The sequence below is a fragment of the Balaenoptera physalus genome (assembly GCF_965194825.1).
Source record: "Balaenoptera physalus genome assembly, chromosome: 5".
Taxonomy (NCBI): domain Eukaryota; kingdom Metazoa; phylum Chordata; class Mammalia; order Artiodactyla; family Balaenopteridae; genus Balaenoptera; species Balaenoptera physalus.
Genome location: NC_138884.1, coordinates 40,926,142 through 40,940,003, shown reverse-complemented (window position 1 = coordinate 40,940,003; position 13,862 = coordinate 40,926,142). Strand labels below are relative to the sequence as shown.

Here is a 13,862-nt window from a genome sequence, read left to right as displayed (position 1 = left end):
GACAGACTCTAACTCCATCCACCTCATTACAAATACCTCCATTTCATTTCTTTTGATGGCTGAGTAATATTCCATTGTATATATGTGCCACATCTTCTTTATCCATTCATCTGTCAATGGACATTTAGGTTGCTTCCATATCCTGGCTATTGTAAATAGAGCTGCAATGAACATTTTGGTACGTGACTCTTTTTGAACTATGGTTTTCTCAGGGTATATGCCCAGTAGTGGGATTGCTGGGTCGTATGGTAGTTCTATTTGTACTTTTTTAAGGAACCTCCATACTGTTCTCCATAGTGGCTGTATCAATTTACATTCCCACCAACAATGCAAGAGTGTTCCCTTTCCTCCACACCCTCTCCAGCATTTATTGTTTGTAGACTTTTTGATGATGGCCATTCCGATCGGTGTGAGATGATATCTCATTGTAGTTTTGATTTGCATTTCTCTAATGATTAATGATGTTGAGCATTCTTTCATGTGTCTGTTGGCAATCTGTATATCTTCTTTGGAGAAATGTCTATTTAGGTCTTCTGCCCATTTTTGGATTGGGTTGTTCGTTTTTTTGTTATTGAGCTGCATGAGCTGCTTGTAAACCATGGAGACTAATCCTTTGTCAGTTGCTTCATTTGCAAATATTTTCTCCCATTCTGAGGGCTGTCTTTTGGTCTTGTTTATGGTTTCCTTTGCTGTGCAAAAGCTTTTAAGTTTCATTAGGTCCCATTTGTTTATTTGTGTTCTTATTTCCATTTCTCTGGGAGCTGGGTCAAAAAGAATCTTGCTGTGATGTATGTCATAGAGTGTTCTGCCTATGTTTTCCTCTAAGAGTTTGATAGTGTATGGCCTTACACTTAGGCCTTTAATCCATTTTGACTTTATTTTTGTGCATGGTGTCAGGGAGTGTTCTAATTTCATACTTTTACATGTATCTGTCCAATTTTCCCAGCACCACTTATTGAAGAGGCTGTCTTTTCTCCACTGTATATGTTTGCCTCCTGTATCAAAGATAAGATGACCATATGTGTGTGGGTTTATCTCTGGGCTTTCTATCCGGTTCCATTGATCTATATTTCTGTTTTTGTGCCAGTACCAAACTGTCTTGATTACTGTAGCTTTGTAATATAGTCTGAAGTCAGGGAGCCTGATTCCCCCAGCTCCATTTTTTGTTCTCAAGATTGCTTTGGCTATTCGGGGTCTTTTGTGTTTCCATACAAATTGTGAAATTTTTTGTTCTAGTTCTGTGAAAAATGCCAGTGGTAGTTTGATAGGGATTGCATTGAATCTGTAGATTGCTTTGGGTAGTAGAGTCATTTTCACAATGTTGATTCTTCCAATCCAGGAACATGGTATATCTCTCCATCTATTTGTATCATCTTTAATTTCTTTCATCAATGTCTTATAATTTTCTGCACACAGGTCTTTTGTCTCCTTAGGTAGGTTTATTCCTAGATATTTTATTCTTTTTGTTGCAATGGTAAACGGGACTGTTTTCTTAATTTCACTTTCAGATTTTTCGTCATTAGTGTATAGAAATGCAAGAGATTTCTGTGCATTAATTTTGTATCCTGCTACTTTACCAAATTCATTGATTAGCTCTAGGAGTTTTCTGGTAGCATCTTTAGGATTCTCTATGTATAGTATCATGTCATCTGCAAATAGTGACAGCTTTACTTCTTCTTTTCCGATTTGGATTCCTTTTATTTCTTTGTCTTCTCTGATTGCTGTGGCTAACACTTCCAAAACTATGTTGAATAATAGTGGTGAGAGTGGGCAACCTTGTCTTGTTCCTGATCTTAGTGGAAATGGTTTCAGTTTTTCACCATTGAGGACAATGTTGGCTGTGGGTTTGTCATATATGGCCTTTATTATGTTGAGGAAAGTTCCCTCTATGCCTACTTTCTGCAGGGCTTTTATCATAAATGGGTGTTGAATTTTGTCGAAAGCTTTCTCTGCATCTATTGAGATGATCATATGGTGTTTCTCCTTCAATTTGTTAATATGGTGTATCACATTGATTGATTTGCGTATATTGAAGAATCCTTGCATTCCTGGGATAAACCCCACTTGATCATGGTGTATGATCCTTTTAATGTGCTGTTGGATTCTGTTTGCTAGTATTTTGTTGAGGATTTTTGCATCTATGTTCATCAGTGATATTGGCCTGTAGTTTTCTTTCTTTGTGACATCTTTGTCTGGTTTTCGTATCAGGGTGATGGTAGCCTCGTAGAATGAGTTTGGGAGTGTTCCTCCCTCTGCAATATTCTGGAAGAGTTTGAGAAGGATAGGTGTTAGCTCTTCTCTAAATGTTTGATAGAATTCACCTGTGAAGCCATCTGGTCCTGGGCTTTTGTTTGTTGGAAGGTTTTTAATCACAGTTTCAATTTCAGTGCTTGTGATTGGTCTGTTCATATTTTCTATTTCTTCCTGGTTCAGTCTCGGCAGGTTGTGCCTTTCTAAGAATCTCTCCATTTCTTCCAGGTTGTCCATTGTATTGGCATAGAGTTGCTTGTAGTAATCTCTCATGATCGTTTGTATTTCTGCAGTGTCAGTGGTTACTTCTCCTTTTTCATTTCTAATTCTATTGATTTGAGTCTTCTCCCTTTTTCTCTTGATGAGTCTGGCTAATGGTTTATCAATTTTGTTTATCTTCTCAAACAACCAGCTTTTAGTTTCATTGATTTTTGCTATTGTTTCCTTCATTTCTTTTTCATTTATTTCTGACCTGATCTTTATAATTTCTTTCCTTCTGCTGGCTTTGGGGTTTTTTTGTTCTTCTTTCTCTAATTGCTTTAGGTGCAAGGTTAGGTTCTTTATTCGAGATGTTTCCTGTTTCTTGAGGTAGGCTTGTATTGCTATAAACTTCCCTCTTAGCACTGCTTTTGCTGCGTCCCATAGGTTTTGTGTCGTCGTATCTCCATTGTCATTTGTTTCTAGGTATTTTTTGATTTCCCCCTTGATTTCTTCAGTGATCACTTCGTTATTAAGTAGTGTATTGTGTAGCCTCCATGTGTTTGTATTTTTTACAGATCTTTTCCTGTAATAGATATCTAGTCTCATAGCGTTGTGGTCGGAAAAGATACTTGATACGATTTCAATTTTCTTAAATTTACCAAGGCTTGATTTGTGACCCAAGATATGATCTATCCTGGAGAATGTTCCATGAGCACTTGAGAAAAATGTGTATTCTGTTGTTTTTGGGTGGAATGTCCTATAAATATCAATTAAGTCCATCTTGTTTAATGTATCATTTAAAGCTTGTGTTTCCTTATTTATTTTCATTTTGGATGATCTGTCCATTGGTGAAAGTGGGGTGTTAAAAGTCCCTACTATGATTGTGTTGCTGTCGATTTCCCCTTTTATGGCTGTTAGTATTTGCCTTATGTATTGCGGTGCTCCTATGTTGGGTGCATAAATGTTTACAATTGTTATACCTTCCTCTTGGATCGAGCCCTTGATCATTATATAGTGTCCTTCTTTGTCTCTTGAAATATTCTTTATTTTAAAGTCTATTTTGTCTGATATGAGAATTGCTACTCCAGCTTTCTTTTGATTTCCATTTGCATGGAATATCTTTTTCCATCCCCTCACTTTCAGTCTGTATGTGTCTCTAGGTCTGAAGTGGGTTTCTTGTAGACAGCATATATATGGGTCTTGTTTTTGTATCCATTCGGCCAGCCTTTGTCTTTTGGTGGGAGCATTTAATCCATTTACATTCAAGGTAATTATCGATATGTATGTTCCTATTCCCATTTTCTTAAATGTTTTGCGTTTGTTATTGTAGGTGTTTTCCTTCTCTAGTGTTTCTTGCCTAGAGAAGTTCCTTTAGCATTTGTTGTAAAGCTGGTTTGGTGGTGCTGAACTCTCTCAGCTTTTGCTTGTCTGTAAAGGTTTTAATTTCTCCATCACATCTGAATGAGATCCTTGCTGGGTAGAGTAATCTTGGTTGTAGGTTTTTCTCCTTCATCACTTTAAGTATACCCTGCCACTCCCTTCTGGCTTGCAGAGTTTCTGCTGAAAGATCAGATGTTAACCTTAGGGGATTCCCTTGTGTGTTATTTGTTGTTTTTCCCTTGCTGCTTTTAATATGTTTTCCTTATATTTAATTTTTGACAGTTTGATTAATATGTGTCTTGGCGTGTTTCTCCTTGGGTTTATACTGTATGGGACTCTCTGTGCTTCCTGGACTTGATTAACTATTTCCTTTCCCATATTAAGGAAGTTTTCAAGTATAATCTCTTCAAATATTTTATCAGTCCCTTTCTTTTTCTCTTCTTCTTCTGGGACCCCTATAATTCGAATGTTGGTGCATTTAATGTTGTCCCAGAGGTCTCTGAGACTGTCCTCAGTTCTTTTCATTCTTTTTTCTTTATCCTGCTCTGGAGTAGTTATTTCCACCATTTTATCTTCCAGGTCACTTATCCTTTCTTCTGCCTCAGTTATTCTGCTATTGATCCCATCTGGAGTATTTTTAATTTCATTTATTGTGTTTTTCATCATTGCTTGGTTCCTCTTTAGTTCTTCTACGTCCTTGTTAAATGTTTCTTGCATTTTGTCTATTCTATTTCCAAGATTTTGGATCATCCTTACTATCATTATTCTGAATTCTTTTTCAGTTAGACTACCTATTTCCTCTTCATTTGTTAAGTCTGTTGTGTTTTGACCCTGCTCCTTCATCTGCTGTGTGTTTTTCTGTCACCTCATTTTGCTTATCTTACTGTGCTTGGGGTCTCCTTTTCACAGGCTGCAGGTTCATAGTTCCTGTTGTTTCTGGTATCTGTCCCCAGTGGCTAAGGTTGGTTCAGTGGGTTGTGTAGGTTTCCTGGTGGAGGGAACTAGTGCCTGAGTTCTGGTGGATGAGGCTGGATCTTGTCTTTCTGGTGGGCACGTCCACGTCTGGTGGTGTATTTTGGGGTGTCTGTGGCCTTATTATGATTTTAGGCAGCCTCTCTGCTAATGGATGGGGCTGTGTTCCTGTCTTGCTAGTTGTTTGGCATAGGGTGTCCAGCACTGTAGCTTGCTGGTCGTTGAGTGAAGCTGGGTCTTGATGTTGAGATGGAGATCTCTGAGAGATTTTTGCTGTTTGGTATTACGTGGAGCTGGGAGGTCTCTTGTGGACCAGTGTCCTGAAGTTGCCTCTCCCACCTCAGAGGCATGGCCCTGATGCCTGGCTGGAGCACCAAGAGCCTTTCGTCCACATGGCTCAGAGTAAAAGGGAGAAAAAATAGAAAGAAAGAAAGAAAGAAAGAGGCTATAATATAGTGAAGTAAAATAAAGCTATTATAAAGCAAAGCTATACAGACAAAATCTCACCCAGAAGCATATACATATACACTCACAAAAAAAGGAAAAGGGGAAAAATTAATATATCCTGCTCCCAAAGTCCACCTCCTGAATTTGGGATGATTCGTTGTCTATTCAGGTATTCAACAGATGCAGGCACATCAAGTTGTTTGTGGAGTTTTAATCCACTTCTTCTGAGGCTGCTGGGAGAGATTTCCCCTTCTCTTCTCTGTTCGCACAGCTCCTGGGGTTCAGCTTTGGATATGGACCTGCCTCTGCGTGTAGGTTGCCTGAGGGCGTCTATTCCCCACCCAGACAGAACAGGGTTAAAGGAGCAGCTGCTTTGGGGGCTCTGGCTCACCCAGGCCGCGGGGAGGGAGGGGTACAGAGGAGGCGGGGCGAGCCTGTGGCGGCAGAGGCCAGCGAGACGTTGTAGCAGCCTGAGGCGTGCAGTGCGTTCTCCCAGGGAAGTTGTCCCTGGATCATGGGACTCTGGCAGTGGCGGGCTGCACAGGCTACCGGGAGGGGTGGTGTGGAGAGTGACCTGTGCTCGCACACAGGCTTTTTGGAGGCGGCAGCAGCAGCCCCAGCATCTCACGCCCGTCTCTGGGGCCTGCGCTGATTGCCGCGAGTCACGCCCGTCTCTGGAGTTCGTTTAGGCAGCGCTCTGAATCCCCTCTCCTTGCGTGCCGCAAAACAAAGAGGCAAGAAAATGTCTCTCGCCTCTTTGGCAGCTGCAGACTTTATCTCCGGACTCCCTCACGGCTAGCTGTGGTGCGCTAACCCCTTCAGGTTGTGTTCACGCCGCCAACCCCAGTCCTCTCCCTGCGATCCGACAGAAGCCCGAGGCTCAGCTCCCAGCCCCGCCCGCCCCAGCGGGGGAGCAGACAAGCCTCTCGGGCTGGTGAGTGCTGGTCGGCACTGATCCTACGTGCGGGAATCTCTCCGCTTTGCCCTCCGCACCCCTGTGGCTGCGCTCTCCTCCATGGCTCCGAAGCTTCCCCCCTCTGCCACCCACAGTCTCTGCCCGTGAAGGGGCTCCTAGTGCGTGGAAATCTTTCCCCCTTCACGGCTCCCTCCCACTGGTGCAGGTCCCGTCCCTATTCTTTTGTCTTTGTTATTTCTTTTTTCTTTTGCCCTACCCAAGTACAGGGGGAGTTTCTTGCCTTTTTGGAGGTCTGACGTTTTCTGCCAGCGTTCAGTGGGTGTTCTGTAGGAGCAGTTCCACGTGTAGATGTATTTCTACTGTATCTGTGGGAAGGAAGGTGATCTCCGCGTCTTACTCTTCCGCCATCTTCTCTCCTCCCCTCAAGTGATTCTTATTCAATAGAATTTTAACTTCAAGGAAGGTTTGCAGTGAAAATAATAAAACCCAATATTTCATTAAAAGTTATCAGAAGTATATGATCATAATATATTTTTAAATGTTTCAGAAATACATACCCAGAAGTGGGTAGGTTTCTATAGGTCTTCATATTATAAAAATGCAGCTGTCTGGAATAATTTCTAAGGTTTTGAGTTAGTGAAGGATATTCCTTTGGATATCATTTTAAAATATTTTATAAATTTTAATAAAAATCTTTAAGAAAAGTTTATCAACATCCATACCTATTTAAATGGATGGACAGGATCATTATCAGGAATATTATTATTATTACCTTGAGAACCAGATTTGTGATATGTAGGATTACTTGTCCCTACACTACATTGCACCAGAGTACTATACTGTTAAAATTTATGGGGAGCATTTTTAGTCTTTATTTCTCCTAAATTTTCTTTATGCAGTTTCTCCTGCAGTTAATTGGTGGCTATGTATACTTATTACTAGGGAAGATAACAGTTAGAGGAAAACTTGTGGTTGAATGGGACTTTTATAATACAGAGTATAAGTTTTTATTAAATTTTATGGAGAAGGTTCATTAAGCCACTTTCCAGGTATATTGTCCTTAACCAGTTTCCTTAGAAAAAAGCGCTAATGCCAAGTTAGGGATGTGTTTACATCTGCTCTCACTTTAGTGTTAGCACCTATCTGTCTGTGTAAAGTAGAAGAGTTATTCCTTAAAAGGAAGAAGGGTGTTCTGGAATTTATAGACAGGTCTTAGAAATGTTTAACAGAGGTAAACATTTAACAGATGATTTATATATAACAAGTAAGATTATAACATATTCCTTTTGAATGAATCCTTGGCTTTATTCTTATCCTCTACTGAGTGATCTTAAGTCTGATTAATCATTCCCCTCTAAGGTCTCTTTGTTGGATTCTCCCCATGGAATAAAATGCAGACTCCTCACCACTGGAGATCTCATACGATTCTTCCCGGACCTTATACTCCTCAGCTCTCCCTGCCATTCACGTGCCTCAGCATCATTCACCTTTTTTGGTTTCTCAAAATTATCAAGCTCTCCATAGAACGTCATGTGGCCCTTTGTTATTCATCATTTGTCTGAGCTCTAATGTCGAGCCTTCAGGGAGGCCTTCCCTGATCACATTCATTATTGTGGTTCATCAACTCCACTCTGTCACTGTCACTGGACCCTAGTTTACCTCCTTCATGAGTGACATTAGTTTACGTGTTTATTGCCAGTCAACCTCCCTAAAATGTAATATCCTTATTTGTTCCTGGTGACAGCTATACTTGACACATAGTAGATGCTTAAAAAACATCGATTTACTGGAAGATTGGCCTCTAAGTCTAACTGTGATAGATACAGTGAGTAATCCATCTTTGGCTTTTTCTATTTAATAGAAAATAATTGAAGATAGAAATATGAAGAATAAAAAGTCAACAAATAATAGAGCATCCAATGCATCTGGCAGGTAATAGAGTTATCATTTTCCCTCAGTTATGGGTTTACATTCCAAGAAAACTAGTTTTAGTTTAACTTCTGTAGAGTAAATTTCATTTGGTGTTACTTAATTTTCTTCTTATGAGAAGAATGAAGTAGTTACTTCATGGTAAATCCCCCTAGTTGAATATATTCATTTATAAAAAGGAATTGATTAAGGATCCTCTATGTTCTACATTGCTCCCAGGATACAATTTCTTTCTCCTATTTTTCCTGAGACAGTAGATATACAGTGGTAATAAAGCTGAAGTTCAGCATTCACTTTCTCTATTAAATGTCTTTGTCTAACACATGAAAAATTGTACTTTAAACTTAGAGGTTCTATGGACTAAGTTGGTTTATTAAAATGATAAGAACTCATAAATGCTATTCAAAACCTTCTGAATCTTTTAAATTATCATTAGTCAAATAGAACAGGGGTCAGCAAAAGTTTTCTGTAAATTTACCAGTTAGTACATATGTCAGGTTTTGTAGGCCATATGGTCTCTGTTGTAACTACTCAGTTCTGCTGTTGTAGCAGGGAAGACACTGTTGGCGTTGTGCAAATAAATGAAAAAGCCAGGGTGCAATAAACTTTATATACCAGAATAGATGGGGGGGTCAGATTTTCCCACCAACCCTGAAATAGAGGTTACTAGTCTAACTTTATATTTAAGATGGTTTATGTAGCAAAATGACATGAGAAACTATTAAAACTTACTTATTAATATCATCTTTTCCCATGTAACTTGAGTCCATGTTTGTTAAAAATGTTTTAATTACAAAACCTAAAAAGAAAAATTGCTTTGAAGCTATATAACTTAGAGTAATAAAATTTAAATTATGTTGAATAGGGGTCTTTGTATACTAAGAACACATCATTTTCAAAGTAATTATAATTTATTACATTATAATGTAGTTTTCAAATATAGTATTTGCAAAATCTAATGAATTTGTCTTCTACCAAGTGCAATTGTAATAGTTTATCTTGATTCATTTGGATCTTTTCAGATTAATGACCTCTGAGTTCTTAAAGAAACCTGGTTCTCTAAGAAGAACTCCGTTGACAGTTCCCACTTCTCACTATTTAGGGACTTTGAGAATCTTGGACCAAAAGCCCTCACAGAAACAGAACACAGAACCTGACAGAGCAGATAACATAAGGGCAGCTGTTTATCAGGTAAAAAGGAAAATATTGTTTTTAAAAATTAGAAGAATTAATCACTTACATAAGGTTTGTTTATCAGGAAATAAAATGACCCTGTCAGAGATGATGATTTAATGTTTAATTTATTTCCTTTATAATACCTGAGCAATCCAAAGCTTTTCTTTTTTTATACTAAATTATCTCCTTCCAGGCTTTGTTTAACTGATCATAGTTGTTTTTAAAGAAAGAGAATATGCCATGGCAATTGATAAAAATACAGCAAAAGCAAAATGTAGTTGAGGTAAACCTATGTTCTATACTTTTTCTCCTTAAAGTTTATATAGTTATGAACAAAAAGGGTTTTAATTTTTTTTTCTTTCCTGAGACTTTCTGTATTTGAGTTAAACTTACATAGAAGAAAGCTGTCCAAATTTTTTCACAATTCCAAAAAAGAAGTCTTTTTTTTTTTTTTTGTCTTATTTGTTGTACAGAATATAGTACACTTTGGAAAATTATCCATGTGAATTTCAGAGAAAAATGTTAATATATGTAGTTGTACAGAATATAGTACACTTTCAAAAATTGTTGTACAGAATATCGTACACTTTGGAAAATTGTCCATGTGAATTTCAGAGAAAAATGTTAATATATGTAGTCATTATATTACACATATATAAATCATATATACACATGATTTTCTTAATTCTTACTCATCTTTACATATTAGAATATTATCAGAAAAAGAATGATACTAGTGCATATAAAATCTATAAGTTTTTATGTTTTGCTTTTTTAAAGTTTTAATCATATATTTCAGAAATAAATAAGAATTCTAATTCATTTGCAAAACTTTGAATATTATATAGCCTTTTTCTTGTTCCCACAGGAGTGGTTAGAAAAGAAAAATGTTTATTTACATGAAATGCACAGAATTAAAAGAATCAAAAGTGAAAACTTAAGGATTCAAAATGAACAGGTATTCTGAATATAGAAGTGAAAAATATTCTGGATTTTTAAGTCAGTAAAATAGTCTGAATGTTTAATATTTCTAAATCAACTGTTTTTTAAATGGTGAAATAAATTGTATATAAAAGAATTGATTTCTGATTTTATTTCTCTGGTACTTTATACATTTTTAGTTTGATATAAATATAACTGTTTTACATGAAAACATGGATGCAGAGAGATTTTTATTATTTATATGTGAGCAATAGCTTTTTTTTTTTTTAAAACAGATTTATTGCATGGATTTGGTTTGTGCTATTTTTTTTTAATTATAATTATTTATTTATTTATTTTTGGCTGTGTTGGGTCTTCGTTTCTGTGCGAGGGCTTTCTCTAGTTGCAGCAAGCGGGGGCCACTCTTCATCACGGTGCGCGGGCCTCTCACTATTGCGGCCTCTCTTGTTGCGGAGCACAGGCTCCAGACGCGCAGGCTCAGTAGCCGTGGCTCACGGGCCCGGCTGCTCCGCGGCATGTGGGATCCTCCCAGACCAGGGCTCGAACCCGTGTGCCCTGCATTGGCAGGCAGATTCTCAACCACTGCACCACCAGGGAAGCCCTGAGCAATAGCTTTGGCACTACTGATTATGAACTTATTTTTTCTTGTGACCATGTACCTAATTCATTCTTAAAAATTGACTTTGATATTACAACTTAGCCAGTAATATAAAGGGTCATCAGACATTAACCTTTAGTTTTCCCCTTTTCTATCTTGAGTTTTGTATGTATCTTCAACACCAGCCTCTACCTGAGTGTTTGCCCCTATCCTTCCCACTGACTGGAGCTGGGCTCTCATTTCAGTCTCTCCTGTAATTCACCCTCTGCCTCTAACTCCTGCCTACAACATGCTCCAGTTCTTTCCCATCTTCTAAAGTAAAATCCCTGAAAAAAAACAAAAGAAAAAAAAAAAACAACCCTTCATTGTGCTTTTAATACTACCATGAATAGAAACTTATTTCCCCAGCGCACAGCACTGTGTGGAGCAGCCCTGCAGGGGATGTGCCTGGACACTAGCACTGCCTTTGCAGCATTATCTGCCACAGTCAGTGCCAAATACCTCATTTTCTCTTCACAACTCAGTGAGGGAGTTCATACTTTTATTTCTAAATTATGTTATCTCTGTAATAAAACTTTATATCATTTAATGCCAAGCAATATTATAAGGCAAACATAGAATATTATGGGATTAAATTGTAGTAAGTAAAGTAATAACATACTTGCTATATGTTCACCTACATATTTTCTAATCTGGCACATGTTTTCAACACTTGGGATATGTTTATGCAGTAAGAATTTTATGCTTTGATGTCGGTCAAAACTCAGGGTTAAAGCACAGATCTGTAGTTTATTCTGTGTGACTCGGCCAATTTACCTTACTCTGACTATAACTTTACCTTTCTGGCCTGCAACTTTCCTGATATTTTTCTTTTAGTGCAATATTGCATTATGAGCACTTTGCAGTACCAATTATCCTTTTACAGTTTATTTTCATAGCATTTGTTCAGTATACTTCCAAAAAAAAATTCCTTCCTATGCATGGTAGTAGATCAATATCTGATAAATGCTTAAGAAAGACATTTTAAAATGCAGTGAATAATTCAGATAATATTCTTTATCAATTAACTTCTCTAAATCTATTTTAAATAGATTGCTTTGAAACCTAATTTGATGAATATGAAGGGAATTAAAAATAAATGAATGTGTGTATATCTATATCTATCTATATTTGTCTACTTATACATATACATATAACTGTCTATTATTTTTCCAAAGTAGAAAAGAGCTGCTAAGAGAGAAGAAGCCTTAGCATCATTTGAGGCCTGGAAAGCCATGAAAGAAAAGGAAGCAAAGAAGGTGGCTGCAAAAAAAAGGCTTGAGGAAAAAAACCAGAAGAAAACTGAAGAAGAAAATGCTGTGAGAAAAAGAGAAGCACTGCAAGTATGCAATGGTTTTGAATATCTTAATTATTTTTAAAATATTTGAAAATTAATGATTGTGTTTTTACTATTTTATTATATTCACATTAAATAAGAAAGTAACTCTGAACTTTTTCAGTCTTTTGAAAAATGGAAAGAGAAAAAGATGGAATATCTTAAAGAGAAAAGTAAAAAAGAGAAAGAATATGAAAGAGCAAAGAAACAGAAAGAGGAGGAAACTGCTGCTGAGAAAAGGAAAGATAACTTAACTGCTGTTGAAAACTGGTAATCCAAAATAATAAATGTTTTGATAGATCTTAAATTAGTAACACTTTAGGCTTTTCTAAAATTCATTTACTTGAATGTTACTAATGCACTCAGTCTCATTATTGCAAAGGCACATTAGGGAATCTTTATTATATATTCTCCTTTAACTTGCCAGTGTTTTGGCTATCCTACATAGGAATGAAAAAAAGGAAGCTTTTTTCAAGGAAAAAGAAAAAGAGAAAATAAATGAGAAAAGAAAAGAAGAACTGAAAAGAGCTGAGAAAAAAGATAAAGATAAAAAAGCTCTTGATGAATATGAAAAATGGCTGGTAGGTGTTATTTGTTAATTCACTGTGTCTTTTTTTTTTAATTAATTAATTTATTTTTGGCTGTGTTGGGTCTTCGTTTCTGTGCAAGGGCTTTCTCTAGTTGTGGCAAGCGGGGGTCACTCTTCATCGTGGTGTGTAGGCCTCTCACTATCACAGCCTCTCTTGTTGCAGAGCACAGGCTCCAGATGAGCAGGCTCAGTAGTTGTGGCTCATGGGCCTAGTTGCTCCACGGCATGTGGGATCTTCCCAGACCAGGGCTCGAACCCATGTCCCCTGCATTGCCAGACAGATTCTCAACCACTGTGCCACCAGGGAAGCCCTGCACTGTGTCTTTTAAATGTACTTTTTTCTGACTTTTCTGTCCCTAATTCCAGTTCTATTTGTCCCATGCCTACTGACCATTTCTACCTGGAAGCTATATTGTTGAATTCATTCTCTCCTACATATATCATAATTGATTCGATCTATTTCTATTAATAGATCATTTCTATTAATGATTCTACTATTCCTTAAAACAGTCAGGCTTAAAACTAGTTATAATATTGTTCCTTACCTACATCCCCACATTTAGTCACTTACCAGTCATGCCTATTCGTCCTTCGTAATGATTCTCCTACCTAAAATTATAAAAAGCTGATAAGTGTATTACTGAAGGTATACCAGGTTAATTTAGGTGGAACTTGGTCCTGGCACACAGTAAAATTGTATTTAATGAGAAAGTTATTCCATTTTTCATTTTCTTTTGATCTTTCTGATGACCTCAAGGAGAAGGTCTTATTTAAGTGATTTTTTAATGAAAGCAATCAAGTATGAACGTTGGGAGAAATGATATCTAGCAGGACTTTATATTCTTTGTTTCAATGTACTTATGTTTATAGTTACTTTTCAGTGATGGCAAGCAAAATACTGTTTTCTGTTTTAAAATATCAATATAAATATGTATTTTATTCATTTATTTTTGAATAAGTAAATAAGTAATACATTTCAGATGCATAAGTACTTTATGTGAATAGTTAACACATTCAGATGATTCATCAATCAAAAAGTGCAAAATTTCTCCACAGGGCTTAGGGTCCAGTAGGGTTTCTTATCAAA

At 37.1% G+C, this 13,862-nt stretch overlaps 1 protein-coding gene across 6 annotated transcripts in view; it reads left to right on the top strand.

Moving 5' to 3' along the window:
* Positions 1-13,862, top strand: part of MAP9 (microtubule associated protein 9) — a 61,013-nt gene that overhangs the window by 32,168 nt on the left and 14,983 nt on the right. For 3 of the 6 annotated variants that reach the window (XR_014264151.1, XM_082463533.1, XM_082463530.1), the window contains exons 9-14: positions 8,028-8,098; positions 9,118-9,286; positions 10,140-10,229; positions 12,032-12,193; positions 12,311-12,456; positions 12,614-12,767. Coding sequence is in view for 5 of the 6 variants with exons in the window: in XM_082463533.1 (XP_082319659.1) it covers positions 8,028-8,098; positions 9,118-9,286; positions 10,140-10,229; positions 12,032-12,193; positions 12,311-12,456; positions 12,614-12,767 (792 nt within the window). In the remaining variant the exon portion in view is untranslated. The remainder of the gene's footprint in view (positions 1-8,027; positions 8,099-9,117; positions 9,287-10,139; positions 10,230-12,031; positions 12,194-12,310; positions 12,457-12,613; positions 12,768-13,862) is intronic. The other 3 variants (XM_082463532.1, XM_082463534.1, XM_082463531.1) reach the window with 1 other exon arrangement.